The 17572-nt window shown below is 43.8% G+C and overlaps 3 protein-coding genes across 4 annotated transcripts; all 3 read right to left on the bottom strand.

Moving 5' to 3' along the window:
- Window positions 1-1128: 1128 nt before the first annotated feature.
- LOC117840308 (magnesium transporter MRS2-A, chloroplastic) lies at window positions 1129-6989 on the bottom strand. Of its 2 annotated transcripts, none has more exons than XM_034720799.2 (13): window positions 6507-6989; window positions 6101-6173; window positions 5866-5936; window positions 5259-5344; window positions 5071-5164; window positions 4463-4531; window positions 3557-3637; window positions 3307-3472; window positions 2334-2379; window positions 2162-2242; window positions 1592-1674; window positions 1435-1478; window positions 1129-1326 (listed from the first exon to the last, which is right to left on the bottom strand). In XM_034720799.2, the coding sequence occupies exons 1-13, from the start codon at window positions 6885-6887 to the stop codon at window positions 1231-1233; spliced, it is 1371 nt and encodes a 456-aa protein (XP_034576690.1). In that variant the 5' UTR covers window positions 6888-6989; the 3' UTR covers window positions 1129-1230. The 2 variants fall into 2 exon arrangements, with proteins under 2 accessions (XP_034576690.1, XP_034576691.1); XM_034720800.2 differs by having other exon boundaries at window positions 5071-5161; window positions 6507-6987.
- A 3574-nt stretch (window positions 6990-10563) lies between these two features.
- LOC117835210 (uncharacterized) lies at window positions 10564-11534 on the bottom strand. The gene is made up of 2 exons (XM_072290397.1): window positions 11351-11534; window positions 10564-11300 (listed from the first exon to the last, which is right to left on the bottom strand). Exons 1-2 carry the CDS (start codon window positions 11532-11534, stop codon window positions 11074-11076), a joined length of 411 nt encoding a protein of 136 aa, XP_072146498.1. The 3' UTR covers window positions 10564-11073.
- A 2353-nt stretch (window positions 11535-13887) lies between these two features.
- On the bottom strand, window positions 13888-14808 carry LOC117835209 (F-box protein CPR1). The gene is made up of 2 exons (XM_034714584.2): window positions 14255-14808; window positions 13888-14143 (listed from the first exon to the last, which is right to left on the bottom strand). Exons 1-2 carry the CDS (start codon window positions 14806-14808, stop codon window positions 13888-13890), a joined length of 810 nt encoding a protein of 269 aa, XP_034570475.1.
- Between the last annotated feature and the right edge of the window lie 2764 nt (window positions 14809-17572).

The following is a 17572-nucleotide window of genomic DNA, read 5'->3' as shown; positions in this document are numbered from 1 at the left end:
TGTGTGTGTGCGCGTGCGTGTGTGCGTGTGCGTGCGTGCGTGCGTGCGTGGGTGTAAGGCTAGGGACTGAGACAGTCACGAGGACGATACAGACGGGAAGGCATGATTTGATCGTGAATCACGACTTCAACAGAAAAACTGAATGTACTTTCAAGAAGTGTTGTCCCAGGCTCCCAGCAGCACAAATGTGGGCAAGATTGCAGCTCTTGCATGCATTTGTATGGTCCAAGAAGATGCTCTGTATGACTGTATGTTCCAACGGCATGAATATGAGCAAATAGTATAGTATAGGCTCCAGCAGCACTATCTGTGTGACCAAAAGTGCTTCCTTTCAGCATCACCACATCATGCAGTATACGAGTAAAGATAGGTATTTTCTTCATGCCTTGTGCAGTTGGCACAGTCCAAGATGCTCTGCAGTTGCCCGCTCCCAAATCCCAACTGAACAGCGGAGGACGGGCACGCGGGCGCCAATGCTGCGGATGGCGGGAATCAAACTGCTCATGCTCCACGCCTGAGGCCTGAGGATTTCGCCTGGTTTGGGTTGGTAAGATCAGCCTGCGTCCGTTGCCGCTTTTGTTATGGTGTGATTGCTTCCTGTGGTTTGGTTGGAGGTAGAAGCAGGGTATCAATCATTTGCAGTATTTCAATGACACTCATGAGCTTCTCCTGCTAACTTCGGTCAAAAAAATATTCAAATAGAAACATTTGGATTTCATCAATGTAGAAAGGAACGACACCACTTAGGAATTAGCGATGCATGCAGATCCAACTATGCCGGGGACAGAAACATGGGCACAAGAAGGAAATTTCGAAGTACGATTAAAATAGAAAAGACTTCGTCAGATGTTGACATGAATTTTTCGATATCAATAGTAAAATGCACCTTCAAAAAGAAAACCATCTATGATGCGGATCAATTGTTTTGCCTTATATTTCAAGAGTTCTTAAACCTTGGAGTAATTGTACCCATGTCCTGGAGTCCTCAGGCATGCAGCCATGCAGGTATTGTCTCCAAGTACATATGGTGGCAACATTGTCGCCAGAGTTACACAAGAAAATGCTTGGTCCAGCGTTCTGAATCACGACCGGCGAACCATGCAAGAATTTGGAATGCCGATAACAATCTAAAGAATCAATATGCATATCCATCACTGGATGTGCAAGTGATATCAAAATTGCATTATTTACAGTTCTAACAATAGTTCTAGGAAGTAGATGTTACAGGGTTCATAATATCTTCCTAGCCTTTAGGTATGAGTACATGAGGAAAAATCCAGCTACTGCTCCAACTACTATTCCACCAGTCGTCGCCCAAAATGCCCACTGCTCGAAAACAAACTAATTGTCAACGACTGGAGAGGCATGCTATATTGATTATGTCTAGGTACATGGCACAGAAGCAGAAAAAAGATCAGGAATGCAGGGCTATACCGCGTTCGTCTCGAGGTATGATTTAAGATTCATGCCAAATATCCCTGCAAAAGAAATACCAGGGCATTACTCTAAGAGTGGTTCAGCAAATAGATCTGTAAACTAACTTGAGATGAAACATAATTTACAAAAGTAACAAAACTTAAGATTCCTATACCTGCAATTAATGCTCCTACAGCAACGCAAAAAGTTCCCACTTGAAGAAGCAGCTCCACTCTACTTACTTCAAGTCGCCGGGAGCTGCAAGATTTCCAAAGCAATGGTCAGCAAAAACATAATCCATTTCTTATGACAAGATTAACAGGATTCAGAAAACAAACATGAACCAGCAAAAGCAGCAAGTGGCATGCAATGTTTCTATCTTGACGCTTGAGGTATGTAGATAATAGGCCAGTCCTATTTTGAACGACTTTTTTGTATTATATATTCAATTCTTTGTATTATATATTCATACAATTCGAAAACAATATCGTTTTCAGTGCCCTGGTTGAAGCGATAAATATACTAATTTATTGGCCATGTGGCAGATGTTGGTTTATTTATATTCAAAGTTGTTACATCTTCTGAGTTCTTAATTTCTTATTGGTATATTTATTTTAAATATCCAACTTTACTGTGGAGAAAAAAGTTGACACAAGTGTGCATCATAGTTCAGTAACAGAGGCATTAGTGAAAGAGAGAACAGGCAACATTTCTTAGAGCTCTGGTGGTGAGAAGGAAGAAGGACCTTAAGTTCACGGAAATTGAGTCTTCCATTTCTCTTGCAGAATCCAGTAGTCTCTCTGCTTGACCATGGCATGATTCACATCTGACAGAATGCACAGTGAAATGACAACGGCAGCCAGCATTTAAAAGACAAGAATAAAAAACATAGTGTTCACTGGGAATGAGAGGAATACCGCTGAAGATAATTTTCCAATAGCATTTCAATTTCTTCCTCTTCCTCTGTTAAATCCAAAACAAAATACACACAAATCAAGTAAAATCGACAAGGTTGCTTCCAACAAACAGTAGACCAAAGGCCATAAAAGGAAACTTCAGTTCTTAGGAAAAAAATCTCACCCAGTCGACAAAAGCCTCCAATTTTTTCCCTAATTGAAACACATACTTCTAATTGAATCGAACTATAATAAACTCGACCTGCGGGGGGTAAGACAGCCCCTAGGATTTTTGCTAAGAGAGAAGACCTTCTCACGCAAACAGAGAAAAGCCCCGAACCTCTGCCCCACCCTTACATAGGGGCCCGTAACCCTTTGTAAGACTACCCCTGGGCTGGCGACCACTGCAACTACCCTAGGTAGGAGGGCCCAAACCAACCACAACTGTGACCTAGGCCGAGCCTTGACCTGTGCTTTCTTTGGTTATGGTGATAGACGAGGAGATTTTTTTAACCCCAGCCTGAAATTCGCTCCCACGAGGAGTCGAACCTAGGACCTGAGGAGTGCTACTAAGGCCATCTAACCAACTCAGCTAGAGACCCATTTGCACAACTATAATAAACTCCAAGTTTTTTTTCAAGTTGCCTCCTTCCTTTTCACTAAAATATTTTTTAATAAACTACTACATGGTACTTTTACTTTGACATCTAAAACCTCATCCTTATAAATATTGTACAAATACTTATGTCCGCTAAGGTTTCTTCTAGGTAAATAAATAGCACAGAATTACATAGACTAAGCTGTGCAAATCCTTTCTGACCGCAGCCATATTTGTTTGCACATGTCAAGTGTTTAACTAGGAAATGAACTAGTCTAATAACATCTCAATGATTGATAGATTAAGTATCCAGCGAAAGATGCCTTCAGCGAGATGAACACAACAATCATAGCCTTCAGAATTATGCAAAGTCACAATGACAAATTACAGCTATACCTTCAGCAATCTGCTTATCTAAAGGAACAGAGCACTCCATGTCATCACTCAATTTATCAAGTGTGCAATTTCTCCCCATTATGCATATTCGGCGGATTTCATGAGGATCCTCTAGGAGATCAATGAGCATTTGTTTCAGGTCACCTGCTCGTGAACCCAGCTCAACCTTGACAGATGAATACATACATAAAATCAAAATCAATCTTAAGAAATGGCTGTAGAAAATGGTTCCAAAATGAAGTTTTTATACCAATTCTTGTTTACTTAGACGAAGCTGCTCCAAAACATCAGCAGTCAAGCGATTTGGTAGAACTTCGAGCAATGCAGCCACCTGAGTTGCAAGCCCAAAGAATTGTTTGAACATCAAAGTTTATAGTGCTTGAGCAATATAAGGTTGAACACAAATGCAAATGCTATGGTGGCATAGAAAGCACCAATATATGAGGAGCAGCTCATACACTTTATATCACAATGAAATGAAAGAAAAACTACAGTAGTAAACCACTGTTCAATCCCACAATGCCTATATCAGCACAACTAAAATGCAGAGTCAACTTGGTAGGGCTCTCCCCTACTGTATCTCATGTCAAGAGCTGATGACAAACTAATGGATTAATTTTCTGAAAGTGCTGCAATAAACATTTAGCACATCATGTCCTGTCTAAGGTCTGCTCAGCTATAAAATTAGTCACTTAGTGGTCCAATCTGGAAGTAAATAATCTCTTATTTTGTGTGCTGGTTGATGCACATGAAAATCAGGAGCTCTGATTAATTTAGATGGGAATGTGTTATAGGAAAGAGAAAGGCATTAAGAGATGAAAATAAGTGGAAGCATTCCTGTTTGAATGCCACTGTATGTATTGTTATGGAAGTTGTCAAAAATTGAAAATTCAAAAAATAGCAGCTTGAAGTTTGAGTCATTGAGTGAAAGGGTCTCTAGCCTAGTGGTTAGAGCACCTGAGTAACACCCAATGGGTCCGGGTTCGACTCCCTGTGGGAGCGAATTAAACGGGTCTGGAATAAAAAAATTATACAAAAAAATAGGTAGGGTTTCCCCTGCTGACTTCGGTCAAAAAAAGAAGTTTGAGTCATTGACCGAGAAACATATAAGTGATGATTCCTAAATCAACTAGGCAGTAAAAATAATCATACTCACACTAGGCTCAATTTTCATTAGTCTCTGCTCCAATCTTAGTATTCTAGAAAGAAGTGCAGCTTCAACAACCTGAACACAAGGAAATCAAATTGAAAGATTAGTTCATATTTCCAATATTTGGCCCACGACCCCACGTACACTTCCAATTTGCGCGAATATGCAAGCATACCACAATTCTGTTGATGCAGACAAAATACAATAAAATACAAGGGTACCAATATTTTAAATAAAATTATATGCAATATTAAATAAGATCAATCAAAATAGTATACAACCATTAATTAGTGTACACGGATGATGGTATGATTGTTCAATATTCTACAAATCATATTAGCCACTGGAAAATATTGCCTGGATAAATAACTTGAGTGTTGATGCAGATATATTAACATTCACAAGGACTTATTGATGTCCTATTATGTTGTTGAAAGTACAATGCATATGTAAACAGAAATATGCAGCCGTTCTTAGCGATCCCCGAATCATATAAACTTAATTAGCAGCAAACTTTTGATGGGAACAGAGAAGAAAATGCATTTATGTAGCAGCATATGATTATATCACGATTACTTCCAGAATGCAAATAGATTATTGGATATATCCATTACCTCAAGCTGAAAAGGCATTGCAGGCCCACCATTGATGTTTCTTGGGTTTAACCTAGGCAGTAATAACTCTAGAAACGCCTTTCCTCCTTGACTACTTAAGTCACAGAAAATTTTTGATAAGTTTGTAAGACAATCAGGTAAGGTCATGACGAGAAGGTGACTTGTTATTATTAAAGGTGAAAACTGACCTGTTATAGTTGAATATAAGAACACGCTCATACATAGCAATTGCTCGCAAGGAACCAAGATTGATTAAAATCGCTTGTTCACGTACCTATAATAAATGATGAAACATGAATTTTCAAATGCTATAGAAAGGATGATGTTCAGGAACCATATGAATGGCATTGCAAGGAGAGAATGGAAACAACACCAATAAATAAAAACAGGAATGACAATATCCCAACTAAAATGCATCAATACACAAGTTAACAAAATAGAAGTGGCAGAAATATTCTAGATGTAAATCAACAATAATTGCCTTAGTGTTAAACTCAATCTGTCGTGAACATTTTCTAAAACAGTTACAGTTAGCCAACAGAATGAGAGCCGAAATTGATGGCAGAAACAGTGTCATTGCCCTTCCTTAAAGGCAAGTATCTGGGCACTCCATGATCTACTATAAAAATGTGAAAACATAATGTAGTTTGGACAAAAATACAGTGAAGACAAATCAATTATATTGTCTCGCAGACTATAGTGTACAATGGTAAATTGATCATCAGTACAACCGAAAAATGCAGCATAGCATAAACAAAGGAAAGTCATAGTTGTGTATTGAATGCATCCTATTACCAGCAGGGAAGGCATTGAATTCATTAACCATAGTGATGGGTCAACGCTTCGAGTATCTCGTAAACGGAGGCCTGGCAGGACAAAAGTTGAAAAATCAGAAGAAATCCTTTGCATGTGCTTGGAAATCACTAGATAGATAGTAAATCACACTAACTGAGCATTTTAAGTTAAAAGTAGTACAAAATGAAGTTGACGTATTGGCACAGTGCTTGAGAAACACATTGCTTTTACATACCACTAGATTTCAATAGCTGCCGCCGGCTTATTTTCTTGGTGGACATCCTCCCACTAGATCTCACTTCTATCACCTGGGTAAAGTTGGATATCGGGATAAAGGTTAATGACTATGTATGTTGCAGGGTTTTGAAGCCCAAAAATCTGTAATGTGCATATACTCAATTCAACATAAAGGCAACCTATGCAATTATTACATAAAAATGGCACAGGACAAACATGAGGGCAATTCATTTGAACAAAAGGAAAACGCGAAACAACGGATGCTAACTTAGTTTCGGGTAAGCAGTGCCCAGATTACGGATGTTGACTGGCAAGTAACAATGCAATATGAAACATCATGTGAACAATTCAGTAAGAACTACGACGCCATTTCAGGCTTGAGACCAAGCTTGCTGGCCGCCTACCTCATACACGGGCTCCTTGATGCCAAGAGATATGTAGTCCGCGGCGAACCGCCCCGACCCCCTGGCCGCATCCTCGCTTGCCCCACCACTTTCCCCCTCCTTCCTGACCTCCAAATCCTCTTCCTCCTCCATCACCTCCTCCGTGGTCACGGCCCGCCCATCCTTCCCCTCCGCGGCCCGGGGCGGCGCCAGAAGCGGCAGCGGCAGCGGCAGCGTCATGAGCCCTCCCTTCCTCACGCTCGCGAGCCCTGGAGGCAGCCTCGGCAGGCAGTAGCGCAGGCATGCTCCTGCGCCGGCGCCGGCGCCGGGCGGCTGCAGGAGGGGCAACGGGAGGAGGAGGAGGCCGGCCTGCGACGACGCGGACAGCGGCACGGACGCCATGGCGGGCGCATCAATCGCGGGAACGCGCGCGGTGAAAGCTCCCCCCGAATTGCTTGCTTTACAGCTTTGGTAATGGCTATTTTCCGGCTCGAAGGCGACGGAGCGAGCGAAGCGGGAAGACGCTATCCGGATCGGGGTGGTTGGGAGTTGGGACTCGTGGCTGGGCGGGCTCCTGCCGGGGGCGATCTGGACCGTCCGAGTCACCGATCAACGGTCGCGGATGCGGTGTTCCTGTGGGATGGCGTTGGCTGGCAGGTCCCAGACTCCCAGTGCGCGAGCGAGCGACAAGTTTTTTTTTTTTTTTTTTTGAGGGTGTGCGCGAGCGAGCGACAAGTGCGTGGTGGAGATCAGTTTGGGTGGCAGGGAGCTTTGCCATATTGTTCGGGGGCTTCGGGCTTGCTCTTCTTCTCCGGGCCGTGTGGGCTGTGGCTGGCCGGGCCGGCGGCGCCGGCGAAACCGATGGTGGGTCGTGTCGTTCGCGCGGGCCCACACGCGCAGACACTGGCGTCAACATCAGCCCCGTCTCTATGTTCAGCACTTCAGCTTGTCATGTAGCGACTAGGGAGACACCTGTGGGACTAAAGGCTAGGAAGATATTGTGAACCCTGTAACATCTGTATCTCAGAATTATTGTTAGAACTGCAAATAATGCAATTTCGATATCATTTGCACATCCAGTGATGGAGACGCATATTGATTCTTTATATTGTTATCGGCGCTTCAAATTCTAACATGGTTTTGTCAGCCGCTGAAGGCTGGACTGAGCATTTTCTCGTGTAACTCTAGTGACAATGTTGCCACCATATATGTACTTGAAGTTGACCATTGGGAGACCTGGTTACAATTAAAAACTCGGAATTTTTTAGATAATAGAAAAAGTATCCTGCTTCACCTTTTTTCATGAAGAAGAATCAGACCTTAATTATTACAATAGTAGCACAAAAGCTACACTCACACGAACAAGTCTCCAAATAAACAAATTTTAAAAATCAGACATCCATTCAAAGTGAAGAAACACAAGTCAACCATCTCCGGCAAACGACATACCACTCCTGATCATTCTCATTTCGCTGCAACTTGGCCCAAACATGAGCTAGTATATTCCCTAAACAATACCTTCAAAAATATTTTAGATTGGCATTTATCAAAAACCACTTCATTCCTTATACTCCAAATAGCCCAACAAAGCATTGTGGTCCCGTCAATAATAATTGCCTTTTGCCCCCTTGTTTCGCCCAGATATCAAAAGGATGGGTGAAACTAAGCAATTCCAATTTCCAAATACTATGTGTAGAGCCCGTCAAAGGAATTTAGCATAAAAACACTTGAAAAAAAATAGTTAATGGTTTCCATAGAACTAAAAACGCTGCAGTATTTGTTACCATTCTAATTTATTTACCATTCCAATTCTCCTGGCTAAATTATCCATTGGTAATATTATTCTTTTTATATACCACATAAGAATCTTGATCTTTAATGGTTTTTCATTCGCCAAATCTTTTGTCTGACTCTATTAACACCATTACTGGTGAGATGTTTGTACATTGAATGAACACTGAAATTATTGATCCGCATCATAGATGACTTTCTTGTAGGTACATTTTACTATTGATATTGAAAATTCATGTCAACATCTAACAGAGTCTTTTGTATTTTGGTCATGCTTGGAAATTTCGTTCTGGTGCCCATGTTTCTGTCCAAAGATATCGTTGGATGTGATATGCATGCATCGTTGATTTCCAAGTGGTGCAGTTCCTTTCTACATTGAAATCCAAATGTTCCTCTTTGAATATTACATGTGTGCCATGCCTCAACCTCCAATCAAACCACATGAAGCAATCACACCATAGCAACTCGGCTACGGACCGCCACCACGATGGCTGGGTATTCCCAGGGATACCCAACTCTTGTGCCAAAAAACTGAGTATATAGCACGTATACCTGTGTATGCTTCTAACTGAGCAACTTATTTCGCTTCTCTGTCCGTCTATTACGAGCATATGGGCAAACCTCCGGTCCTCCCTGCCTCTCCTTGGTCCCTCATAATTTCTCCCCAACCTCTATCCCCAAGGAGGCATGCCTGCAGTGGCCTGCTGCCGGCGAGCAGGTGAGAGTGAGACTTGCGAGCTTTAGCGTAGCATGCCAGATGTGAGCTCAAAGCGCTGGAGGCTGGAGCCCAGCGAGCGCTGAACGTCACACGAGTCGTTCAAGCATGAAAATGAGCCTAGCACCCTAGGAGCAGGAAGCAGCGACCAGCGTACGTACAGGAGCCGGAAGGGTGTTGACCGTTGAGCAACTTTGCGCACCTCATGCTGCGCGAAATTCCGATTCTAATTTCCTTGCACAACTCATGTTGTTACTTAGTATAATATTATTCAGTACGTATGCGTATATGTTCAATTTTTATGCATACTGTAGAGCTTTGACAATCGATTGATTCAAAATATTTGTGGGAGAGCTGCAAAGTCACAAGATGTAGATTGAATGCGGCTTGTTAACTAATGAGAGTTAAGCTGATGGTAGTAGGATAGCAGGAAATGAGCCTGAGATGGCTTAATTAGTTGAGACATCTTTAGTTTTAACGGTATACATTTTGAAATCATGCTCTGTACATCTTTTCATATTTGGATAGTTGGATATATATATATCTTTTTGGAATACCCAACGCTCAAATCTTGGCTCCGCCACTGCTACGGACACAGGCTGATCTTATCTAACCAACCCAGGCGGTGAGGCGGAGGCCGCCGCCTGAGCAGTTTGTTGATTCCCGCCGTCCGCAGCAGTGGCGCGTGCCCGTCGTGCGCTCTTCAGTTGGCAGCGGACAGTTGCAGAGCATCTTGGACTGTGGGACTGTGCAGAGTGCAGAAGGCATGAAGAAAACATCTATTACTTGTGTACTGCGTGATGTGGTGATACTAAAAGCAATCACTACAGCTTCACACAAATAATGCCGATAGAGCCTAGGGCATCTTATTTGACCACACAAATGCATCCAGGAACTGCAAATCTTTCTCACATTTGTGCTGCTGGGACAACACATGTATACAGTGAGTCAAGAGCAGCTCCAACTACATGTAACATGCTACTCTCGACCGTGAATTCAGTTTTTCTGTTGAAGTCGTGATTCACGGGCAAATCATGCCTTTCCCATTTTATCGTCCTTGTGAGTTGTGAGTCGTTTTTTTTTAATCGTCATTGCCTTTCCCATTTTATCGTCATTGCGAGTTGTGACTGTCACTGCACTCAGTCCCTAGCACTAGCAGTTATACACACGTCTTAGCTTTTGGCCTCCACTCCAAGTCCAACTCAAAACCACCCGCTCACCGGTCACCACTACCGAGAAGCACAAGGTGAGGACACCATGCATGTCCGCGCGTGGCTGGCCGGTCCTCTTTTCCCCGCCGCAGGACAGGCGGCGGCGCTGCTCGTGCTACTGCTGGCGGTAGCATCCGCGGTGTACCTCGCCGATCAGGTGTTTTCTAAGCCAGCTGGCCTTCGTCTAACAAATTCATTGCTCATTTGGAGCTTTATCTAAAAATATATTTTTAGATCTAATTTTCTGAAAAAAATAGAATGTCCTCCAAAATACAATATATATATACGAAAACGGGTTATTTCAAGTGCCAAGTGACAGGTTAGTATAATAATATGTATGAAAATACCACTTAAATGATACTAAAAAGTGTTTCAATAACGAGCGTCAACATATGCCCCGCACGGAATCTCCATGCCGTGCTTCCGCTAGCTGCTCTGTGTGAGCAGGTGGAGAACCAACAGGAGGAGAAGGTCGGCCGCGGATGCAACCTGCAAGTTTCTATCTTCTTTGCTTCGGAGCTTTCTCGCCTATAATAATGGAGGTTGACTGCTTACATATTGCTTGTTCTTCCCATTCTAAATTCAGGGCATTGTTTTCTCATTGGTATTGCTTCTCTTCCCTTTTTTTTAATCGAATGCATAAATACAATCTGTTGTTCTATCCAGTGAACATTGATGAGTCAAGGCCTCAGGGGTACTTTTATCCCATTTAACACCAATTGGTGCTAAATCTAATATAGTGCTAGTTTCAGTTCACTATTGCAGTTTTCAATGGTATTTTACGGAGATGATGTCTTTTCAATGCTATAGAACCAATTTTTCATAAATTGTAGGGATAGACAGCACCTCGAAATGCGGCGATACGGTCGGATCAAACCGCCAGGTAATGGTGGAAGTCCTCCCCTGATGCTTGAATCGGCGGCCGTGGGGGCAAGCGCACGCATTGCCGCGTGACAGGGTTGACTACGTGCTCGGGGAACAGGAGTAGGCCGTTGCTGTGGTCTTGGATGGACCGAGAGCTCACGTCGTCGCGGTCGGTGGCAGCAGCGGTGCGCAGGTAGTCGAGGTCGTCGCGGATCGTCGATGCCGGCGCCGTCGAGGGGCGGTGGAAGAGCGGCGGGAACCCGCGGTAGGACACGTTGAGGTACGGTAGACGCGGCCGACCGAGAGCGGGAGGAGGTCCGTGCGCAGCAGGCGGTGGGTGTCGACGACGGCACGCCAGGTCTTACAGACTCGGCGGCACGTGGCGAGGCCGCGCGGCGCGAGGCGGGCGAGCACGGCCGCGAGCGCGTCGTCGGGGAGCAGCCGCGTGACGTCCTTGATCTCCTCCATCGCCGCCGGCCGGTTCGTTGGCGACCGCGCGCGGCGCCGCCTGGGTTTCGGCACGACGATAGAGGCGGGTCACCAACGCCGAACCGATCGCTTTCCGCCTGGAAGACGACGGAGATGGAGTCCGAGTGGACCGCGGGTGATGGGTTCGAAACGGATTGTATCTTGAGTCCACGACGGCCGACGACCCAAACTCGCTGGCGGTGGTATTTGGAGCAGGTATATGCGACCCTTGCTAAACTATGTGTATTTGCTCCGACTTGGTTACCGGCCAGTTTCAGAGGTCTTCTTGCCCCAAGGATGCAGAGCCTAACTTTGCTCACTAATGGAAAAACAAGAACGTGTGCCGCAGTGGAACCAATGACGAGCGAGCCATGTTGCATTGCATTCGCACAATGATGTTCATTCCCACCTTGGCTAATATGTGTTCCGCTGACTTTCAAATCAATGTATCATAAAAAACTATTGGAACACATGTTGGAAGAACCTAAAGACTACAATCGTTCGCCTTTTTTATAATCTTTGACAGATGTTGGTGCATCCTGAGTGCAATTTGCAAATCCTGTTGGTAATAATAACTACCAAGCCCAGGCTACTTCTAATCCAGACATCGGGAAGACGTGTCGAACACATACTAATAACAATGAAGAATATAATATAACATGACTTTGGAATGAAAGTCTCTTAATGTAAACTAGGCACACGCACGCACACACGCACGCACACACATAAATACATAACAAATGAAAAACAACATTCACATGTATTTGACAAAGATTATGCATGGAATTGATGACAATGTAACAGGTGCGTGCATAAAATGCGTGAAGGAATCGATGAGCATCTTGAAACGCATGGATGCTATGTAGTATGCATGCTACTAGCAGCCATTGTTTACTCGAACGCTGAATTATTCCACCTTGGGCTGTTGAGATATGCTGCATTGCATGGGATACCGGTCTCTTGGCATTATTGATAGGATTCCAACCTATGACTTCTGCTTCTTCTATTACCATATTGAGTTGCAACATCGACCAGTGGTGACTATTCCAAGTGATTAGCCTATTAACAACCGATTTACATACATGCAATAATATTTTTTTACAAATTTGTAAATTAACAATTTCCAGACAACTCTCCAGTCCAATATGGTGTATATATAAAAGATGTATCTATCATATTGATTGCAATTTTTAATGTGTAAAGCGTGGCTCAAACCCTTCAATTCCCCCTCAGCTCCAGCCGTGCCAACAAGGAATACTGGGCTTGGGTCCTGGGGCAAGACTGTGGATACCCTTCATACTATGCCCTCTTTGGTGTTTTATACCTCTGTCCAAGAAAGGATGGTATTTTAGTTTTGTTCTAACCAAATTATATTAAATTTGATCAAATTTATTATCAATATTTATGATACCAAATAAAGTTCATTAGTATATTTTCATAGTATATCTATTTTTTCAAAATCTTAATACTCTTATCTACAAAATCAGGTCAAACTTAAGATAGTATGCATTATTCTTCGGCGCTAGCAGCGCTCGGACGTCCGATGGGAAATTTTACATCGGACGTTTCGACGAAACATTAAAAATTACCTAGTGCAACATTAGCGGTCACTGTTTGCAACATAAAAAAATAATGTGTAAAAATGACTACGTCGTTCGACTCTGGGATAGAAAATTCCTGCCGCAACATGAATATTATGTTTCATGCAACATTCACTGTGAAATATGCAGAAGCAATAGTCAACATCGATGCTTAACTATTGCAACATATGTCAACATATGTCGAGCGTCGATTTTTTTAAGATTTCGGATGTCAGTTCTGTAGCATTACTAATTATTCTTTTTAGATGGAGGTATAGCATACAACACTCAAACAATTGTATGTTCCATATGTAATATAAATTTATTTATAAACAATCTAATAAGCAATCCATTGCATGAACTGTCAGTTCAAGCAATTAACCACTCATTTGCATACATGTAGTAATATTGTATACAAATTTGCAGTTAGCAGTATTCAGACAACTCTCCGGTCCAACGTGGTGTATATATAAAAGTTGTATTCATCTCATGATGGTGGTTTTTCATGGGCAACTTGCCCAGCTCTTGAATTTTTTTGCTGTTAAAATGATAAGCGACGACTCTTGATGATGATAAACGTAAGAAGACAATCTCTTTATACAGATGAAACCCAAATATTTGATTATACCCGTAGAAGCAGTTTGCATCCGGATCTTGAATTTCAACGGCATTATCATCGTCGGAGTCCCAATCTAAAATCTTTTCCACTATTGGTCCTTCGTTGTCTTCTTGGTCATATATAGTTATCATCTCGTGAAATAATCCAGGGTCTATCAGTTCGAGCACGGTTCTTGATGAAATGCGCTATCATAGCTCGTGGGTGGATGATGTGCTTCAATACGTACCCACTCTATCTTGCCACCAAATTCATCGAGGAACCAAACCTGGAGCTGATGTTGATCATCAACTAATGCCAAATACACCCCACTCTGTCTCTTTGACTTCCCAAGATAAAGTTCATAATACACAGTCCCATTAATACCCGCCGGGAATTTTATTACTTGGTACTTGTCATTTGACAAAGTTATTCTGCAATATAATACAGTAAAATCATTAACAATAGGTTAGTAAATCATACTTCGAATGGTCAAAAGAAAATTCTAAGTAAAAAAAGCTTTAGGAATCAAGTGACTACCGTACCTCATGATAAAATCAGTGGTGCAATGCACATACAGTGCTTCGTGCCAGTAGGTAGCGTGGCCCATAGATGCCCGCACGTTGGCAGTGGTCTCCAAGGGCCCCCCTTCACGGACAAATGGCCTCTCCTCCCATCTTCTTGTTTCAGATGAGTAGACACGCATCATGTATACTGACGGCGGCCATCCTGAACCCTTCGATACCTTGCCCTTGTAATCAAGAGGATTCTTCATCGAAAGTACATTGTAGTGCGGCGATGACGTGGGGTCGAAGACAAGGTACACGTCGTAGAAGCCGCCGGATCCCTCGTCAGCCCCCTCAGGCGAGGTCGTCGACGGGCAGGGCGGCAGGCGCGCCCACTGCCTTGTCGCCGGGTTGACGACGACGTGTTCTTCGAAAAGCAAGAGATGACCGTTGCAGCAATCCTCGATGTCCGGGGTGTTGTAGTGCTTCTCCATCCTCACGTAGCTTTCGAGCTTGCCAGCGATCTTGCGCGTCATGGACGGCCGGGCGAAGAATTCCGGGGCCGCTTCCGGCTGGTTCGTGACGACGAACATGCCCCCCAGCGAGATGGGGATCGAGGAGGTCCGCGCGCAGTTTGCAGCGCTCGTCGACGACGGCGCGCCAGTCCCTGCACACGCAGCGAGACACGGCGAGGCTGCGCGGCGCGAAGCGGGCTAGCGCGTCCGCGAGCACGTCGTCCGGATAGAAGCGACCCAGGCGGGCCCTCCATCCCGTCCGTCCTTACTCCGTTCCTTGCTCGCATCCTGGTGGGGTTTCGGCACGATTCACACGCGTACGGTAAATAGAAGGATGGGTCAGATTCCGTTCGGGTTCGGCCCCGGTCCACATGCGTACGCCGATCGAGTCCGAACAGCGCGACAAAACGTGGGAAGAGTCCAACAGAAATCAAAACTGAATACGAAAGATTTTTGCAGGGAGCAGTTGCAACAAACTAGTAATTCGCAGCAGTGCAGCACGCGATGCGTGATAACCGATAAATTAAAGGCCGGTCTTTAATTGTTTGAGATGAGTGGATCTTCTGAATTTTTTAATTGTTTTCAAGGAACTCACCTGCCGATCGATAAGCGTGGGTCCTTTGGCATGGGAGTCGGAGATGGAGTCCGAGTTGGTCCGATTCCTGGATCGGGATGCCCCCAGGCCCCAGTTCAATATAAGAGCAATGGAATGGAAGAGTTCCGTACAACTGGACCGCTACTTTTTCCTTATTTGGTTTAGTCGATCATACTGCAGCACGGTTTCGAACAATAGTATTAGTAGCTCGTACTCCCTCCATTCTCTTTTGATATTACTATTTCGGCACAATGATCAAGGAAAATAATTCTACTTATCATCCATTTAACCATGCCATTAACTAGTTCTCATAAACAAACGATTCATTAAAGCCTAGACTTCCTTATACCCATGTAGCTAATCTCGGTTGGAAGAATGAAGAGTCACGCATCAAGCCTGAGACAATCATTAAGTGGATGGATAGTCTATCAAAAGAGAATTTTTTAAATTTGAAAATGTGCCTATCAAAAACGAACGGAGGGAGTAAATTAAAAATGACATATACCGCTAGACCCGCGTATATAGGGTCCAACATACATCTCCGGTGCAAATGAAAAGTGCCAGCTTCTCTTAAAGCACCAATTTCAAAATGGATGTGTTTTAGACTTCTAGGGTGAGTTCTTCGTTGGCAAATTAACGATGATCAGGTACGACACATATACTACAATTCTCTCTAGATGGCTACCCTGAAGTGTAGAGCATGCAGAATGATCCGGGAGCACCAGGCATAAGGTGGAACGCATGGTATGCTTTCTGTTCATGCACAGCAACCCTGAAATCCTGAATGTACCCATGCATTAGCTGTGTTAACTAATTAGCATGCAGTTGCCCGGTTCATGCATCATGCATGGCTAGTATAGCTAGCAAGTTACCTTATAAGTTACAATAAATTTGCCCAGCGGTACCGGTCTCTCTCCTCCGTGTAGCATTATTTCCATACACGGTGGTTACCATGGTACATGATTTAGCAGCCATGCCGTTGCTAGCATGTTCATCAAACGGTGGGCCTGTAGAGACCAGTCCAAAGTAGCTTGCAAGTTTCAACTTGCTAAGATGTTGGTGAGAACTGAATGGTGGCTGCCTTTGCTCCTCATCATGTTGATATGGTAACCGGAGGAAGAAAGTGTCAATGAATAAGTTATGAGCCGGTCCATGTGCACCTCAATTGCAACCTGCCTACACGCCTATGAAAGATCGAATCAGATTTGTTCGAACAACACAGCCATTCATGTGTTCCTAAGGTGAAGGACGCAAAGCGTCATGCAAGGCTGTCAAGGAAAGGAAACGGGCTCCGTCGTTTGACTCGGATCGCACAACTTCATTGTTGAGGGATAGATTAAACTACTCTCAATATTATTGTAATCAAGTACCCACGAGTCATGTTTTGTATTTCGCCCAAATTTGCGTTGTGCCACGCCTGTGCCAAGGATTTCAAAATGTATCGAGTATCCAAAATCACTAGCTAACATACGTTTTTCCAACGGGAGATGCTTTGATTTTCTAAAAAGTACCCGGCGCAATACTTGTCTTCTTTTGTTCCAGCTGATCATACTACAGTTTCATGTTCTAAGTGTTGTTAGTAATACGTGAGCTGCAGTGCAGTTCGGACATCCACGTAAGTCGCCTGATGATGATGATGGAACGAGGGGCACACGCGCCAGAGGCCCTGTAATTGCTAGAAACAGATGCTGATGAGGCCGGTTTGGGCATCGGCATTACGACATGTGCGTGTACGTCGGCCTCCGAATTGATCGCTAAACCTCCTGCCGATGTCGAAAAGTGGGCCCCTTCGATGGAGTCCGAATTGGTTCCTGGATCGAGATGTCCAGTTCACATATGCCTCGCTAGCAAAGCAGAGCGGAGGGGGCCAGTGCACTTGGGGCAATGATGCCGGATGCGCAGCGCTCAGTCTTGTGTTGGTCCTTCGATTTTCAGCGCACCGTTCGCCCTGAGTTTTGTTGAGAACTTGATACTTGAGAATCAACCACATGGCTACACCTAAACATAGAGGAGAATGCCCATATATGTGAGCACCTAATTTATTTATTTTCTTTTAACCATTTTTATTTAATGTTTTATTTTTAAAATTAAAACCTGAGAATATATTTTTAAAACTTACCTTTTGGTCATGTCATGCTGCATGGCATAACAAAAGAAAAACACTATATGGCCGCATGCATTAATTAGCTTGACAAGATCCACGGACTTGTTCGCTTCAGCTTATTCAGTCGGCTTATCAGCCACCAA

This window comes from Setaria viridis, chromosome 9 (genome assembly GCF_005286985.2).
Source record: "Setaria viridis chromosome 9, Setaria_viridis_v4.0, whole genome shotgun sequence".
Lineage (NCBI taxonomy): Eukaryota > Viridiplantae > Streptophyta > Magnoliopsida > Poales > Poaceae > Setaria > Setaria viridis.
The sequence above is the reverse complement of the archived record's forward strand: the minus strand, read 5'-3'. Positions and strand labels throughout refer to the sequence as shown.

Coding starts and splice junctions, on each gene's coding strand:
- LOC117840308 (XM_034720799.2), bottom strand. CDS start 6,887: ATGGCGTCCGTGCCGCTGTCCGCGTCGTCGCAGGCCGGCCTCCTCCTC. Junction 4,532..5,070: donor CAATGCCTTTTCAGCTTGAG/GTAATGGATATA, acceptor CCTTGTGTTCAG/GTTGTTGAAGCTGCACTTCT. Junction 1,327..1,434: donor CATACCTCGAGACGAACGCG/GTATAGCCCTGC, acceptor GTTTTCGAGCAG/TGGGCATTTTGGGCGACGAC.
- LOC117835210 (XM_072290397.1), bottom strand. CDS start 11,534: ATGGAGGAGATCAAGGACGTCACGCGGCTGCTCCCCGACGACGCGCTC. Junction 11,301..11,350: donor CTCGGTCGGCCGCGTCTACC/GTACCTCAACGT, acceptor TCCACCGCCCCT/CGACGGCGCCGGCATCGACG.
- LOC117835209 (XM_034714584.2), bottom strand. CDS start 14,808: ATGTTCGTCGTCACGAACCAGCCGGAAGCGGCCCCGGAATTCTTCGCC. Junction 14,144..14,254: donor ACCACTGATTTTATCATGAG/GTACGGTAGTCA, acceptor ATTATATTGCAG/AATAACTTTGTCAAATGACA.